The 15,251-nt window shown below is 39.5% G+C and overlaps 1 protein-coding gene across 1 annotated transcript in view; it reads right to left on the bottom strand.

The window, feature by feature from the left end:
• Positions 1 to 15,251, bottom strand: part of LOC115429700 (fatty acyl-CoA reductase 1-like) — a 50,192-nt gene that overhangs the window by 6,719 nt on the left and 28,222 nt on the right. Inside the window, exons 3-5 of the mRNA XM_030149367.1 lie at positions 8,592 to 8,767; positions 2,241 to 2,420; positions 1,471 to 1,648 (exon numbers count right to left, since the gene is read on the bottom strand). Coding sequence (XP_030005227.1) covers positions 1,471 to 1,648; positions 2,241 to 2,420; positions 8,592 to 8,767 — 534 coding nt within the window. The remainder of the gene's footprint in view (positions 1 to 1,470; positions 1,649 to 2,240; positions 2,421 to 8,591; positions 8,768 to 15,251) is intronic.

Here is a 15,251-nt window from a genome sequence, read left to right as displayed (position 1 = left end):
GATGAAACTACTGGTTATAGACCACTGCAGCTTCCAATGTGTGGGACTGGAGCCCATTATGCGGTCAAGGCTGATGCTTGTCTTGAATCTAATAATATACTCTGTCTGATGCTAAAGTGCATAGTAGACGAACAGACCAAAGGTGTTTTTCGGGCTCCGAGCTGTGGATGCCGCCCTGGCATGTTTGACTGGGACATAAATGTTTGAACTGGGATTTTGTGTTTGCATTGGTTAAATGAGGGATTTCTTTAAAATGGAGTCACAAAATGATGAACTTACATGGGTATTACATTCTGTGTAGTTTGTAAACCAAGTGCACATAAACACAAATACATAAATATGCAAACACATCCCCTGGCCTCACAGTGCCTGCTGGCATGGGCTGCCAGGACGATTGCATGGCCAAGCGTGAGTGAGGCCTTTTGAAGAGTCGTAGCCAGGCCAGGCTTACAACAACTGAAGGCTGAGCACAGAGCCAGGAAACTGCAGTCAGAGCCACAAGACACAAACACAAGGCCTACATATCCAGGGACAGGATAAACAAGCACTCCTGTGTTTTTTGTTTTGTTTTGTTTTTTTCCATTTTTAAATTAAGCATCCTTTCTTAGCCAATACAAGTCCAATTTTTTGGTATGAGAAGGTAATGAACAACATCAAGTATCTCATCATTTTCCATTAATTCAAATTTAGTCAATAATACATTTAAAAGGCTGAATCATCCATTGTTACTGACTTGAAAAGATAAAGTTGCCTAATTATGGATTCATCCCCTTTCTTGAATTTGACTGAATATTTGGAAAACATTTCCAGTCACTGACACAGCTGAAATCTTCACCTCAGTGAAATGCAAATACTGAAGGAGTGAGTGTGCCTGCAGCATCTGCCAGTCTGAAAGCAGCTTAAATATGAAGTGTTGCACCAATCAACATTCAGTCTCTAAGATCCTAACCAAACCTTTGGGGTAGCCTTTATATGAACTTTCTGCACTCTCAGTGTGTGATATTTATGCCATCCTAATTCTCATCCTAGGTGCTCTAGATTTCCAACAGTTGTTTGGTTATCCTCAGGGCTCAGGACCTGAGTTGTTTACCTGAGACATTCACAAAACATTTGCCCTAAATCCTGGGCCATTTAAGATTAAACCCACAGGAGCGCAATAAATCGTTGGCTATGCTATGCCATTTCCATTCCCTTTTACTTCTACTTCACAGCAGGACCATTATGAGCATGGGATCTAGAATTTGTGACTGAGTCATTGATGAGCATCAAATCTTTTGATGAACATTAACCACAGTCTGCAAAATAAGCTGAATATTTCAGTCTGTCCCATTGTGAGGCTTCTATACAGATTAAAGAAAATACACGTCTCTACTAGGGTTAATCATCTATGGATATACAATGGCATCTAACAGCATGCACTGATTATACAGCACTTTAAGATGGAAGACAGGGAATGTGAAGCAGACTCACAGGGAAAGGCTCCTGCCAGCTGGCTCCAACTATAGAGGGTCTGACGATGCCGATGTTGAGTTTATCTTGCTCCTGCTGCACCACGTACTCAGCCAGGGCTTTGGTGTAGGTGTACGTGTTAGGCCTGTCGCCGATAAGCCGCGGTGTGATGTCACGCACAATGCCATCATCCATCCATCTAAAGTCAGGAATTAAGGACAGTCAGAGCATGGACGGTACTGAGCACTGAGACAGCAAACAGTCAGGATAGCTGCTCATTACATTTTCTCACCGTTTAGGCAAGTTTTTTAATCATCTACACAATCACAACACAATTATTTGCATTGATTGCAAATATTTTTTGGATAAACGTGAAGATAATTCTAAAAAATGTCACATTTGATTTGACTTACATTCCTTCATCTTGAGGTGTTGAATACTTACTGATATCTATCATTATTTGGAATTTCTTTGTATGTTTCAATAATATACTTTCTAAGACATTTCTTATATTTACAAATGTACCTAAAACACAAATAGAAATACATTTTTCATTAATGTGTGCCTGTGTTCAATGCAAATAAACAGCTGTTCTTCATGTGGTGAACTGCAAACTTACTTGTATGTAATTTGGCATAAACTCATTATGGTGACAGCTTGAGTCATCAATAAAACATTAGACTTCACAGGTGTGGCAGACACACATCTTCTCACATTCAGTCATTCTTATGTAATACTTATAAGGTGGTTCCCACACGTGGAGACGTAAAAACCAAGGCTTATCCACTCACTCAAGAGACTCGATGAGTTTCTTAGGCTCGACGGGTGGTGGGTAGATGACCTCATCAATGTGTTTGCGGTTGCAGTTTGCATAGGCAGTGGAGATGTGAATGAAGGCCTCGAGGTGGTGCATCTGCTGGGCCAAACTGAGGAGCTGCTGTGTGGCGATCACATTCAGCTGCAGGGCGTGTCTGCCAAAGAGACGAGATACAGTGTCAAGTAGTGCAACTCTTCAGTGTGTGTGTGTGAGAGGAAAAGATTTGTGTATGCTTAAGATTAAATATGCATGTAAAGAAAGCATTGTGGGCTTATTTGCCAGATTTCTAATATCTCTGTTTAAGCATTTGCATGCAAGAATGTGTGTGTTTGCTGACAACTAAGTACTTCATTCAAATGAAAATCTGCAGACGTGTAGGAATTTGCAGTACACAGTTATAAGCCCTCAGCTGAACGGCAGTAAGTGATGGTGAAACAAACACTGAGGAGGGAGAGAAGACAAGACTGAATGAGATGGAAATAACAAGAAAACATCTGCTCTGTCTGACAAATGTGTTCACCTCATCATTATTTTTGCAGAGCAGTGTTTTCAACTTATGCTACCACTTACCCAGGCATTATAACACTTTGACTTGATGTACAGTACATGCCAGAGGGCTGCATAATTAAGTGTGAAGTCACAATTTCAATTTTCAACCTTACTACACTCATTCCTAGTATGTTCATCCTAGAAAATAGCTTCATATCAATTGTTTTCTCTTACTAATATTTTCTTCAGATTGTGTTGGTGTCTGTGATTTTAAGATCTAAGTATTTTTGATACTTTAGTAGCATTAGCAGGAGATTTGTCCAGTCAAACTAAATGTATCAACTATTGACACGATGACCTGGCACAGGAAATGTGCATTAGTGAAAGGGTCATTGAAGAGAACTCAGAGACAGTGAAAGAGAAGAAAGTAAAAAAAAAAAAAAAAAAAATGAAGTCATTCTAAATTTGCAGCAACTAAATGTTATTTGTCTTTAGTGTAATTAGAAAAACATCCCTATTACACTTTACTCAAGTAACTAACATCTTCAAAGTAGACAGACAATAGACTAAAACCATTAAGTCATTTTGTATATTTTGACCCGATAGATTTTATGTAAATCATTTAATTAACAAACACATCGAGTGACAGTGAGGATGAAAAAATATATTTAATCAGTTTTAGATAACAAAAATTGTAGTTAAAAAACAATTTTTTTATCAGCAAAAAGTACGACCTCAGTTCCCTCATTATCTACATCACTGCAGCACTAGATGTCAAGTTATCCATTTACAGCCCACACACAACACACTAAAGTTTCTTTCCATTCCTTGTTAAACTTCTGCATTCAGCAGTAGATCTATGGTAGCGCTGCACTAACTGAGCAATAACAGAGTTCCTTTTGCCTCCAGCGAAAAGTAAGAAAAGGATCAGTTTAACCAGACGCTGAAAGACAGAGTGCTTCTCCTGGATTGTGTGGGTGGGATTTTTCAAGGTGTGTATGTGAGGCAAATGAAGATGGACAGTGTGTGTTGGTGTGTGGTGGGCGATGGGTCTGCAGACATGAGTCAGATGTGGTCCAGCAGTGCCAGCTTGTTAGCTGAACAAGCAAAGTGATGACAGATGCGTTGAGAGGGGAGGAAGGTGGAGGTGGCGAGGCAGTGGCCATTGCTGTGTGTGTGTGGGTGTGCCATCCTCCCACTGCCTCCTGAGACCATATGTAGGGCATCACGCCAGTAGCCCAGTCATGAAAAGATGGACGCAGCACTGTGCCCTTATCCTGTATCTGACTCATCACCCATCTGCTTCACCTATCATGATTTAGATGCATCAACTACAGGCTGGCATAGCTGATCTATTCAAGGAAGATAGATAGCTCCAAGTGTTTATTTGATGCTTGGTCTTAACCATTTGTAATAATAACTCAATAACTGTTTGGATCAGGGAACATGATCAAGAAAGACCCAAGGGTAGAAGCACTACAATATTCTGAAGTGCATCCAGCCAGACAGAAATGCAGCAATTCTTTAATCTTATTACTAGTATATATCATCTTATAGTTACTTTTAAAGATTTTTTTGATACATTTAGATAAAGTTTCACAACACACTCAATGTAAGAGGCTACATTAATTAAAACCTGTACTTTATAACAATGGCAATTTTCTGTTGTATTGAAATATCAACATTTATTTCATCCATTAGCTAATCAGAAAAAAAACATGTTCTGATAATCAGGTAATTTTTCCAGGCTGCAGATTCTCAAATATGAAGACTTCTTGATCAGACTGGGAGAAAAACTGAATATTTGGATATACTGAGCAATTTATCTGCATCATAAATAAATAAATTTAAAAAAAGCTTCACTTTGGCTGGAGTGGACCTGCCAACATCTTTGATTCACCACTTTATGGTCTTGAGCAATGTCTCATCCACAGCACTGTCTGGTTGGTTACACAAGGGAAATGAGAATAAATAAATATTTATTTATCTTTCACTGTTACTTTACATTTTCTGTATAATAAATCATCTAGTTGATAATTAAATTTCACAAAATATTGGCAAAATCTTATTGGCTTGGACTTGATTAATTTCCAGCAATTTAAGATAAATGGCACATAATTCAAAAAATTTTACAGCAAGAGTGTAATTTTTACAGCAGATGTATATAAGGCTCTCCAAATATTGATCATTCAGTATTAATCAGTATTGCCCTGAAGAAATAGTATAAACTGAACAATAATGAAACCATTTGAATGTGGATAAAGACCTACAGAGGATAACGTTGCCTGCCGGAACAGCCTTGGACTGAATCTCAAAACCTAAACAGAGACACTAGTTTGGTCTGATTTATCTTCCTGCGCTGGTTACAAGGCTGCTGGCTGCACAAACAGAGCAATGGCTCAGAGAGATGACACAAATGGGAGGGAAGGAAGAGAGAAAGCGGAAAGATGGGAGTGGAGGCTAAATGAAGAGTAGGAAGAGAGAAGAGAAGAAAGCAAAAGGTTAAGGCCACTCAGAGAGGAAGATGGAGAGTAAAGTGACAGAGAGCGCAGAGAGAGATGGTGAAAGCACTAACAGATCAATAGAAGCCTGTGTGAGTGCAGTTCAGCAGCTTTATCCTAAGTGAACTGTCATTCAAACCTAACAGGTGTCCTGCCTCCCACTGCCCATCTTCATCATCCAAACACAACTCCAACATGAACAACCAACTTGCACATGCATTTTCACTTGAGAAACCTTAGAACAAGTTGTACAAAATGCAAACTGGGTACTTCCCCTGTGACGGAATTCTGATGAAATATTTCCAACTTCCAAAATCTCCAGAATGACACTCAACTTCAGTGGTGAAATGTAACACAGAACCTTTAAAGTACTGGATTTTACTTTCTGCTACTTTTGCTCTATTACCAAAATGCATTTCAGAGCTAAATATTGCACTTTTTAATGCTATAACATTTATTATAAGTAATTATAGTAATGTAGCAGATTCCAATTATAAATATAAAATAAAATTGAAATGTTAAATGATAATTTATGACATGGTGGTGCAGTGGATAGCACTCATGAATCACAGAAAGAAGGTTCTGGGTTTGATCCCAACACCAGTCGATGGGGGTGGGACCTTTCTGTGTGGAGTTTGCATGTCCTCCCTGTGTCTGCATGGGTTCTCTCCAGGTGCTCTGGCTTCCTCCCACCATTCAAACACTTGCACTGGTAGGTTAATCACTTAATCTAAATTGTCCATAGGTGTGAATGTGAGACTGATTGGTTGTTTGTCTCTATATGTCAGCCCTGTGATGAACTGGCGACATGTCCAGGATGTACCCCACCTTATCCCATAAGCAGCTGGGATAGGCTCCAGCGACCCCCACGACCTTAGTGAGAATAAAGCGGGTTCAGATAATGAATGAATGAATGATAATGTATCTTTACAGATTAAACTACCCAACAGTACATACAATAAGTAAAACTAGAAGCACTCGGAGAGCGCAGATCAGTGCCCTGGATTTGAATGAAAATTTCAGGAAATGTTGATACTGGCACAAGGAACAAATGATTAAATTTTGGTGGTGATTGGGGGTGGGGGGGCCACTGATCTGCCTTGGCAGAGGTCTGCGCTCTCCGAGTACTTTTCTAGAAGAGACCTCCACCAAGACAGATCAGTGGATCTCCGTGCCCCCCCCGATCACCACCAAAATTTAATCATTTGTTCCTTGTGCCAGTATCAACATTTCCTGAAATTTTCATCCAAATCCATCCATAACTTTTTGAGTTATCTTGCACACAGACAGACAAACAGACAAACCAGTGCCAACAAAAACATAACCTCCTTGGCGGAGGTAATGAGCCCTACTATTACAAGCTGCAACATTGAACATGGACACAGTAATAAATGAATATGTGGTAGATAAATATCATGAAGTGTGTCCTTGTGCTACTGTTTAGAAGTAGAACTTGATGCCAACATGTTTGTACTTTTACTTGACCCTTCTAATAGTATTTTTACACTGTGGTACTGCTACTTTTACTCAAACACAAAGTCTTGAGTACTTCTAACTCTGCTTATGTACAACCCAAATGACAGTGATTTCTTTCATCACAAGTGAGGTCCAATCTCCCATCTCTTTGCTACTGTCCATCTCTACATTTCTTTTGTGTAAATTCCACATGAATGATGCTGCCTATTTCAGTGACCAGATTGCTGCACTACAAAACAAAACAGACGTGTGATGTCCAAGTGTATATCATCTTAATCATGGGCACACTGTAAACAGAAGGCTGATGTACTGACTCAGATGAGCTCTAAACAACACTGTAGTGGGAGCTCCTTTGTTAGTACAAGCTGCTAGTGATGGCTTATTTTAGAGGCGGCAAGTTTTTTTAGTTTAAACAGTTAAGGCTAAGGGCAGCTAATGTAAGCATTGTTGATACTTTAAAAGACATTGAGTAGGAGAGTCAGATGTGATCCGCTGAAGCCCTACTGAGCGACAAAAGAAACAGAACTAGGTCACCATCGTATAATACAGTTTCCCCACCGGGATTCAATAACGGTCAGTGGCACCAGGAACACACTGTCCACATTGTAAAGTCTTACAGTAAGCTGGACATTATGAGTTCAGGTCATATAGAGGACCCACTGTCCTATAGACAACCTCAGCAATCAACACATTATAATCAGTTTTATCTCTCTCTATAATCCCATAGGCTGGTGTAAGTGAAACATAAGTAAAGATAAGAATCACCTCCTATGTGTAAGCTGAATAACACCACACCAATTAGGATCACATCACTTTCCACCTGGGAGCTCAAAATCCCTGCAGGTCTTATTGTTCAGGTATCTTCTGGGTCGATCACATTAGCTTCAATAAAAGGAGGAACCGTCTATTCTTTAACAGAATAAAGTGAAAATAAAGTCAGCTTTGAGACTGACTGAGACTGAATGGTTGACCTCTCCACATTCCCATCCCGCCAAATAAACATTTCTACATCCTCTTTGTGCTAAATCAATAAAATACAACAGCCAGTTCACTGCGCTGTACATCCTTTGTGACAACTCAAAACAGGAACTTCCTGCTATAAGGAACAATTCCAACAATAAAGATGGTGAGCGTGTATTTGTCACTTGCAGCTTTTTGCACTGCACCAAGTAATTCACCACACTTGTACTTTGAATACATTATATAAAGACACCAAACTGTAAAAGACCCTGACTAGTGTGGTAAATTTTCTCTTATTTGCAATAAAACCGGCATTTTGTAGTCATCAGCCTCATTTTGTAATAGATTTCCTTTTCCTTCCTTGAATTTTGTAAGACTACTACATATTGTGGTAATTATTACAAAACATGTTACTCCACCAGCTCTTACGGCTGTATTTTGTAATAAGCTGTAGCTTTGTGGACATTTGGAGAGCTCTACTAAAAGAACACTGAAGTGGTAAGTCCTGCTAGATATAAAAGCCTGAATGATTTTTGTCAGGTCACTTTCTGACATGAAGTCTTAGAGTTTGCAGATGAGCTGATCTTGTTAGTTTTGTGATCAGTCAGTTATAATGCCCATCTAATTCAATATGGGAAGTTTAATTTAGTTTAATTGTTAATAATATAATATGTATAGATGAAGACATCAGTTGTGGTTTGTTATTGTATAATGCACCATATTATTCAAATTTCAAAGTTTGAAAATCGTTACAGATGGTATAAAAGAAAAAAAAATAGTAGTAATTACAAGCAGCAATGAGTCAGAGCGTTGGGGAGCCTATTGTGATTGTGTATGCAAATTAAGGAGAATACAAAACAAATGGAGTATTGCATATATGTGCACACAATGATCCTCACTTGAGCGGCTCGTCAAAGCGGATGGTGGCAGCGCAGTGGAAGACGATGTTGATGCAGGCAGTGAGCTTCTCCACATCTTCTGGGCTGATGGCCAGGCCAGGCTGCATCAGCTCACTGCTGATGGGGATGATCTTCTGGTGGAAGTCAGGGTTGTCCTCCCGCACTCGGTCAAAAAGCTGCAAGAGAACACACAGAATTGTAACTGTACATGCTAACTGTCACTGGCATAATGCAACAAACAAATAAAATGGCCGACTTAAATGTCACATATAATGATGTCCATATTGCATAAGAGCTAGGGGGCAGCTCCGTCATAAGCTGACCCAAGCATCAACAGCACAGAGGCTACACACTAAAATAGCATGACAAGGAATGCAAATTATCTCAAGTCAGCCCATGTGTTACTTTACATAATCACTCAGAGGAAAATCACCCTTGTATTTCTATAACATTTTCATATCACCACTACATTTGTTTCCGATGTGAAGGTTCTGTCTGGCTTTATAATAGGAGTCGATATGTGCACTAGTCAAGAGGGTTAGTTAACAGGAGCTGTCATGGTGGAGGCTGAGTCCCGTCAATGACACGTCATAGTAATGACAACATATAACCTTCCACTAGGACACTGTATGACCAAGTCCATACACAGTAAGCTATTAATAAATCAGTGTAGTGTTGAAATGTTTGGTTCAACAATTTAGAAAAAAATAAAGAAAATCAATATTGTAGACATTACCACCAATCCTTGTGGGATTTGATTGACAGGTGGTGAAAATGGTATTTCCCTTCAGCTTTAACATGTAGAATGGGGAATGTAACTAAAAGACAATGACAAAGCATATTTTGTGGAAAATCAGTTCACACAGTCTTCATAAAAATAAGTTGTTAAATAGAAATATCATGTGCAGATTCACCAAAACTGTTAGCCTAAGAATTATGTCATTGCAAACAGACAAAAAAATATTAAGGAAACAGATTTAAAATGAGAGCGGAATCCCTTATAAAAAAGCTGACAGTTAATAAATTTAGGCAGCCACTACATTGTTACACCTGGAGGAAAGCACACAACATGTGGTATGTAGTAAACTCAGTTGTGATCAAAAATGGAGGGTGGTTCTCTGTGGGTTAAAAAAAAGGAACAGCTGCATTAACTCATAAGTCAAAAGCAGAGTGATCAGAACCTTCAATATACTACATGTGCCAATCATGTTATTGATTTTGCTTATAAAAGCCAAGGACTAAAGCAGTATTTGTATTTTTATGTGATAATTAAAGGGCCAGAAGCATATTTGAGACTCGGGAATTAAGCTGCACATCTAGTTCACACAGAACAGTTGCTGCTGTGGACAATGGGTTTGCTTTGTCTGTCCAATGAGTCAGACTGAGGCGTGTTTCTTGATAAATGTGCTACCCTGAACAGAGCAAACTTGACACTCCACACACTCCCTTTGCATAAACAGAAGTATCAGTACATACCAAACATATGAATCTAGTAATGTAGGATTGAATATTTCTGATGCTGGTTAACAGAATCTGAGACAAAAGGCATGCGGTGAAGGCTGTGTGCAACTCCCAGAAAACTAATCTGATTATAGAGAGGAAAGCTCATCTAAATTTCCAACAGTACAAACTGAGGACTTTAAATAGCTGTTTTCAGTAAATAAAAACAATTCTGAGTGGATATTCATTTATTTTCCACTAATACTTTCAGAACAAGCAAACTGCTCATTCTTTGTGTCAAGAAGTCTCAGTCTGATGACGACGGGACACTTAGTGTCATATTCTGCACAGTGCACCATGTGTAACCTAACACAAAGCCTGGCTTGTGTGATATGATTGCACCTGTTTACACTGCTGTTTGCTCACTGAGGGCTGCAGACGACATTCCAACATGGAGGAGGATTAAGTGAACTCTCGTCTACATTTACCAGCTCACACAAGCCCCTCTGCCCGACACCCTGCAGGACCCTGCACTGGGTCACCATCCCTTTGGGACTGTGCATCACAGTGTGAGACCGTTTCCTTCTCTTTGTGAGGTGGTTGGGCAGCATAGAGAGATAACCAAAGGCAACACAGATGTCACAGTGTGTCATGTATTTCTCTATATATTTCTAATGAGGAGCAGCTAAGAGTGTTACTGCCCCCCCAACAATGGCTGGCTTTTCAGGCTGACTGTCAGCTGCATTTGCAAACATAAAGAGAACATTAAGAGAAAGACTGTGAGCCAAGTTGGGAAGCTAAGGGACTGGCATCAAAGTGTATGCTCACTGTTATAAAACAAGAGCCATGAGTGTGTGTGCGTCAGCAGTCCTAGTAAGCAGAGCACTCTTGCCGAGGAGGACAGATGTTGATTTAAACAGCTTCAAACAGCTGTTTACATTCATGTTCGGTATTGTAATCAATCTTGTGCTTTGTAATGCTTTTACTCTCTACTCCAAATACCCAGAGCTGCCCATATTAGGGACAAGTCCTGATATACAGTACATCTTGTCATAACCTAAACCAGCCCAACAAGGGGGAGGGGGGTGGGTGTAATATTTCCTATATTACAGTGCTGCGCTGCATTCATTATGTAATACAAAAATAATAGTGTTTCCCCCTTTACAGCTGTAGACCAACAGCTGGCAGTAACAGAGACATACAGTCTGTAGGGAACAGCAGTAGTAGAGGACATCTAGTGTGCATGCTCCCAGCTCTACACAATCAGCTCTACACAAGTTCCAAATTAGTATGTGCTTTAGCATTTCTTCTTAACTGAATGATTCATGGAACGGTTGATGTCATATAATGACCTCAGTTCAACTTCCTCTTTAGGGTGTGTAGCTTGGCAACAAAAACAAACCACATACTTTTTGGCAGTAATCCAGGGTCCACAAAAATGTGGGTTGGCGCTTTCAAAATTTTACCCTTACGTCAATCTTATGACCTTATATACTCGCATACATACTTTTTTTTTTCTTTGCATATTTAAATTTTTTATGGTACTTTTATTCTACCCTACTTACCGTTTATATATTCTATTTTAGATTTTATTCTTTATTCATATGCTAAAACTGAGACCTGGGTAACTACATTTCATTCAATCATGTACCATTGATTGAATGACAAGAAAACTGAGTCTCATACCTGCTAGAGACTGGTGAAGTGGTGGAGTGTGACCAGACCGTAAAAGAACAGTGTCATCATAAAGCAGAGAAGAGGAGCATTTCACTTCCTTTAAGGCCTCCTGGTGAGGAAGCCGGCTAATGTGCCTCATCAGTCTCACAGCAGCATAAGGAAATAACCTCAACAGCGCTGTGACGCAAAGTTGTGCTGGCTGAGGAGCTCTGAACCACAATACACTGACTTCTTTAACAAGCTTGGGGAAAGACCTTCATCTAGTGTAAAAATTTATTCATACTTAAACTTTATTTGAATTCTTTCTCTTTTATAGAGCTCCACTGTTCACTGTTATCAATGCTGCCACTGTAGGTTGTGCAAAAACAGCTGTCACTCTCACTCCTACCTATTAACTCAATCACTTACAGTACAGACAGACAGACAGACAGACAGACAGACAGACAGACAGACAGACAGACAGACAGACAGACAGACAGACAGACAGACAGACAGACAGACAGACAGACAGACAGACAGACAGACAGACAGACAGACAGACAGACAGACAGACAGATAGATAGATAGATAGATAGATAGATAGATAGATAGATAGATAGATAGATTTATTAGGCCTGTAACAGTACACATACCGAACCATTTTTGGTACGCACCTCTTCGGTTCAGTACACAGCTGTACCGAAACGGCACAGTATGTTAAGAAAAAGAAAAGGAATGAAAGACGTCGTTCAATGCGGAACTTTAAATTGAAAGGTTAGGGTTAGGGGTTTGAAGGAGCGCACATTGACCCGAAATATGAAATAGCAGCTGATACAAGGTAAAAAAAACAACAAATATGATGTGAACCTGGAAAGAAGAGATTGAAGACCCTCTGCTATCATTACAGTCCTGTTTGGGATCACTTAAGGTCTCATTGAAAGAGACGTTGATAAGACAAACGTTATTTGCTGCCTATGAACTATGGTAGTTCTAAAACACTTACACTGGCTCTGTCTCTCTCTCTCTCTCTCTCTCTCTCACACATACTGGATAATAGAGGAATAGAACCTGGGAGTTGGACATTGAAAGTATGTAAAGTTTCATTTTCATTTCACGCCAGCGTTAGTTACGTTAGTTATGGACCGCACCAACAGGTATATAACTGCGACCCCCCCCCCCCATCTCTGACCCCTCCCTCCCTCCCGTGTTTTTGACAAATTGCACCCTGCACACACAGATATAAATACACAAAATGGCCTAAATAGTTTGTTAGCTGTCCTAAAATAAAGAATTTGGTTAATTTTATTGTCAATCTTGCTCTTAAGTTTGTTAAAAAAAGAAAACGAGTTTGCTCTCTTCGTAATGTTGCACTTCATATGGAATTTTTTTTGTTATTTTTATGCAGAATGTGAACTGACAGAACTGTGATTAGATTTTTGTTGTTTGTTTAAAACTCTCAGGGAAAAGTGCAATACTAATGTTTAAAATACATTTAGTAATATTTTATTTATTTTATTTTCTACTTAATTTATAGCAGCAGAATTATATTATTCCTGTTTTTCTATATTCTATAGTGTCCAAATTTGGGGAAAAAGTGTTCAAAAATTCAGAAATGCATTAAAGACATTTTGAGGGGTTTTCTTTCTTCCCGTACCAAACCGGAAAAAAAAAAAAAAAACCAATCGCTGCTTTTAAAACCGAAAATGTACCGAACTGAAAATTTTGTGTACCGTTACAGGCCTAATATATATATATATATATATATATATATGTTCTCATTTACAATTCTGACTCTTGCTAAAATCCTAGTACAGACGTGAAAGAGGGAAGACAGTATCTGAAACGTCTCGAAAAGACCCAGCAAAAACACAGTGCATCAGGGTCAGCGCGGTGACTGAGGCTGCAGAGTATGGGCTTCAGAGCCCTCTTTGTTACGGGCACAGGGAGAAAAAAAAGCATTGTGGGACTGTGGTACTTTGTTGTAAAAGGGCTCTTTCGATGATAAGTGGTCTTTGTGCCAGCATTCACTGCTACACCCTCCTCCAGCCCACAGACACCAGTGAGCAAACTGCCTTGTACAGAAAGACAATAGTCCACCAGTTTGCATTTCCTGAACACTCTGCAAGGAAGAAAAACATCACCACAGGAATGCCTCCAGAAAGAGATTATGAGCAGTCCATCTTGCGATTACTGTAATAAAGTTATACCTCACATATAGCCAAAGAGCAAATACGTGTATATGCACGAACAAAAACAGTCAAGACTATCTATAAAACTCACTTCTACTGAAAAGACCTTGCTCTCATTTATTGGTGGTGGCGAGGTGTGTGCATGTGGTCATCATTTGTCCTTTTTCCGCTCTGGACACTGCCATTCTAAGACTGTGAGGGCAATAACTCTTTCATCAGGGGTGCCTGAAGCAGCCACTCTGTGGACTTTCACAGAAACCCAACACTAATGGCACTTTCCTTTCAGCCAAGCAACCTGAGATGCCATTTAAACAGCCTCTCTTCTCGCTAACTGCCCTTTAACCGCTCCACTCTTTTCACAACTTCGTTTTGAGAGACCTTTCCCTTGAGCCAAGGGACAACAGAGAGAGAGAGAGAGAGAGACAGCTCAAGATAAAAAGTAGAAGAAGGTCAAAAGGTATGAGAAAGTGATAATGGAGCCTATAGTTAAGTATACTCTTTATTCAGCAAGAAGGTTATAATGCTGCGTGAAGATGATGCGTAATATGTTAGAGCAGATACACGTATAATAAGGGAGAACAGTCTTTATCAATAGCCATACACACCACTGCATACAGATTATTGTTTGATGTAGTTCAAAAAATGTATTTAAAGCATACTGCAGTCACTAACAGGGGGATAAGTTTAGTATCTGAAACAATAAAAACAAAATAATAGATTAGGTTATCAGACATGCACAGATTCCATGAAAATGCTTTAAGTACTTCAGTTTGAATTCCATTTCTTTTTAGCATGAGCCTATAAAGCAGCTTCTGTCTGCAGTACAATTGGTCTTTGCCTGCTGAGTAAGCTGGACAGCACCAATCAGAGAAAAACAGGTCGGAAAATTTACTGTAGCAAGAGAAGGTCTGCCAAAGTGTGTCAGACAGAAGCAATTAACGGCTGCACCCTCAGTGCTGACCTCCATTTCCTGACATGCACTGTCTAAATTAGTCAAATAATAGGTTGTGAGCAGGATTACAGTCTAAAAGAGGAGTTTTTCCTAAAGATATTAGAATGGCCGAAACTCCTTCAGTGCTGTCGAGAATGAGCATTAGCACAAAAGGAACTACATGATGGAGCATCTGAGCAAAAATCATTATTTCTCAGACTGAGATTGTCTTCCCCATATGCCATATTCTAAGCCCGTGAGGATACAAAATATGGAGTGTCTCATGGGAAGCTGCAAAGACACACTGACATGACTAACCCCTGGGGCAGGTATTAGCATTTTAAGAGGAAAAGGGGGTTATCTTCACCCTACCCAAACCATCCTTGCCTCTCTCAAAGAGCCATAAGAGATCACTACACACAAAAACACAATTCTCAAAAACCT

Source organism: Sphaeramia orbicularis, chromosome 12 (assembly GCF_902148855.1).
Source record: "Sphaeramia orbicularis chromosome 12, fSphaOr1.1, whole genome shotgun sequence".
NCBI classification, from domain to species: domain Eukaryota; kingdom Metazoa; phylum Chordata; class Actinopteri; order Kurtiformes; family Apogonidae; genus Sphaeramia; species Sphaeramia orbicularis.
Note: the sequence above shows the minus strand (reverse complement) of the source record. Positions and strands in the feature narration are given on the sequence as shown.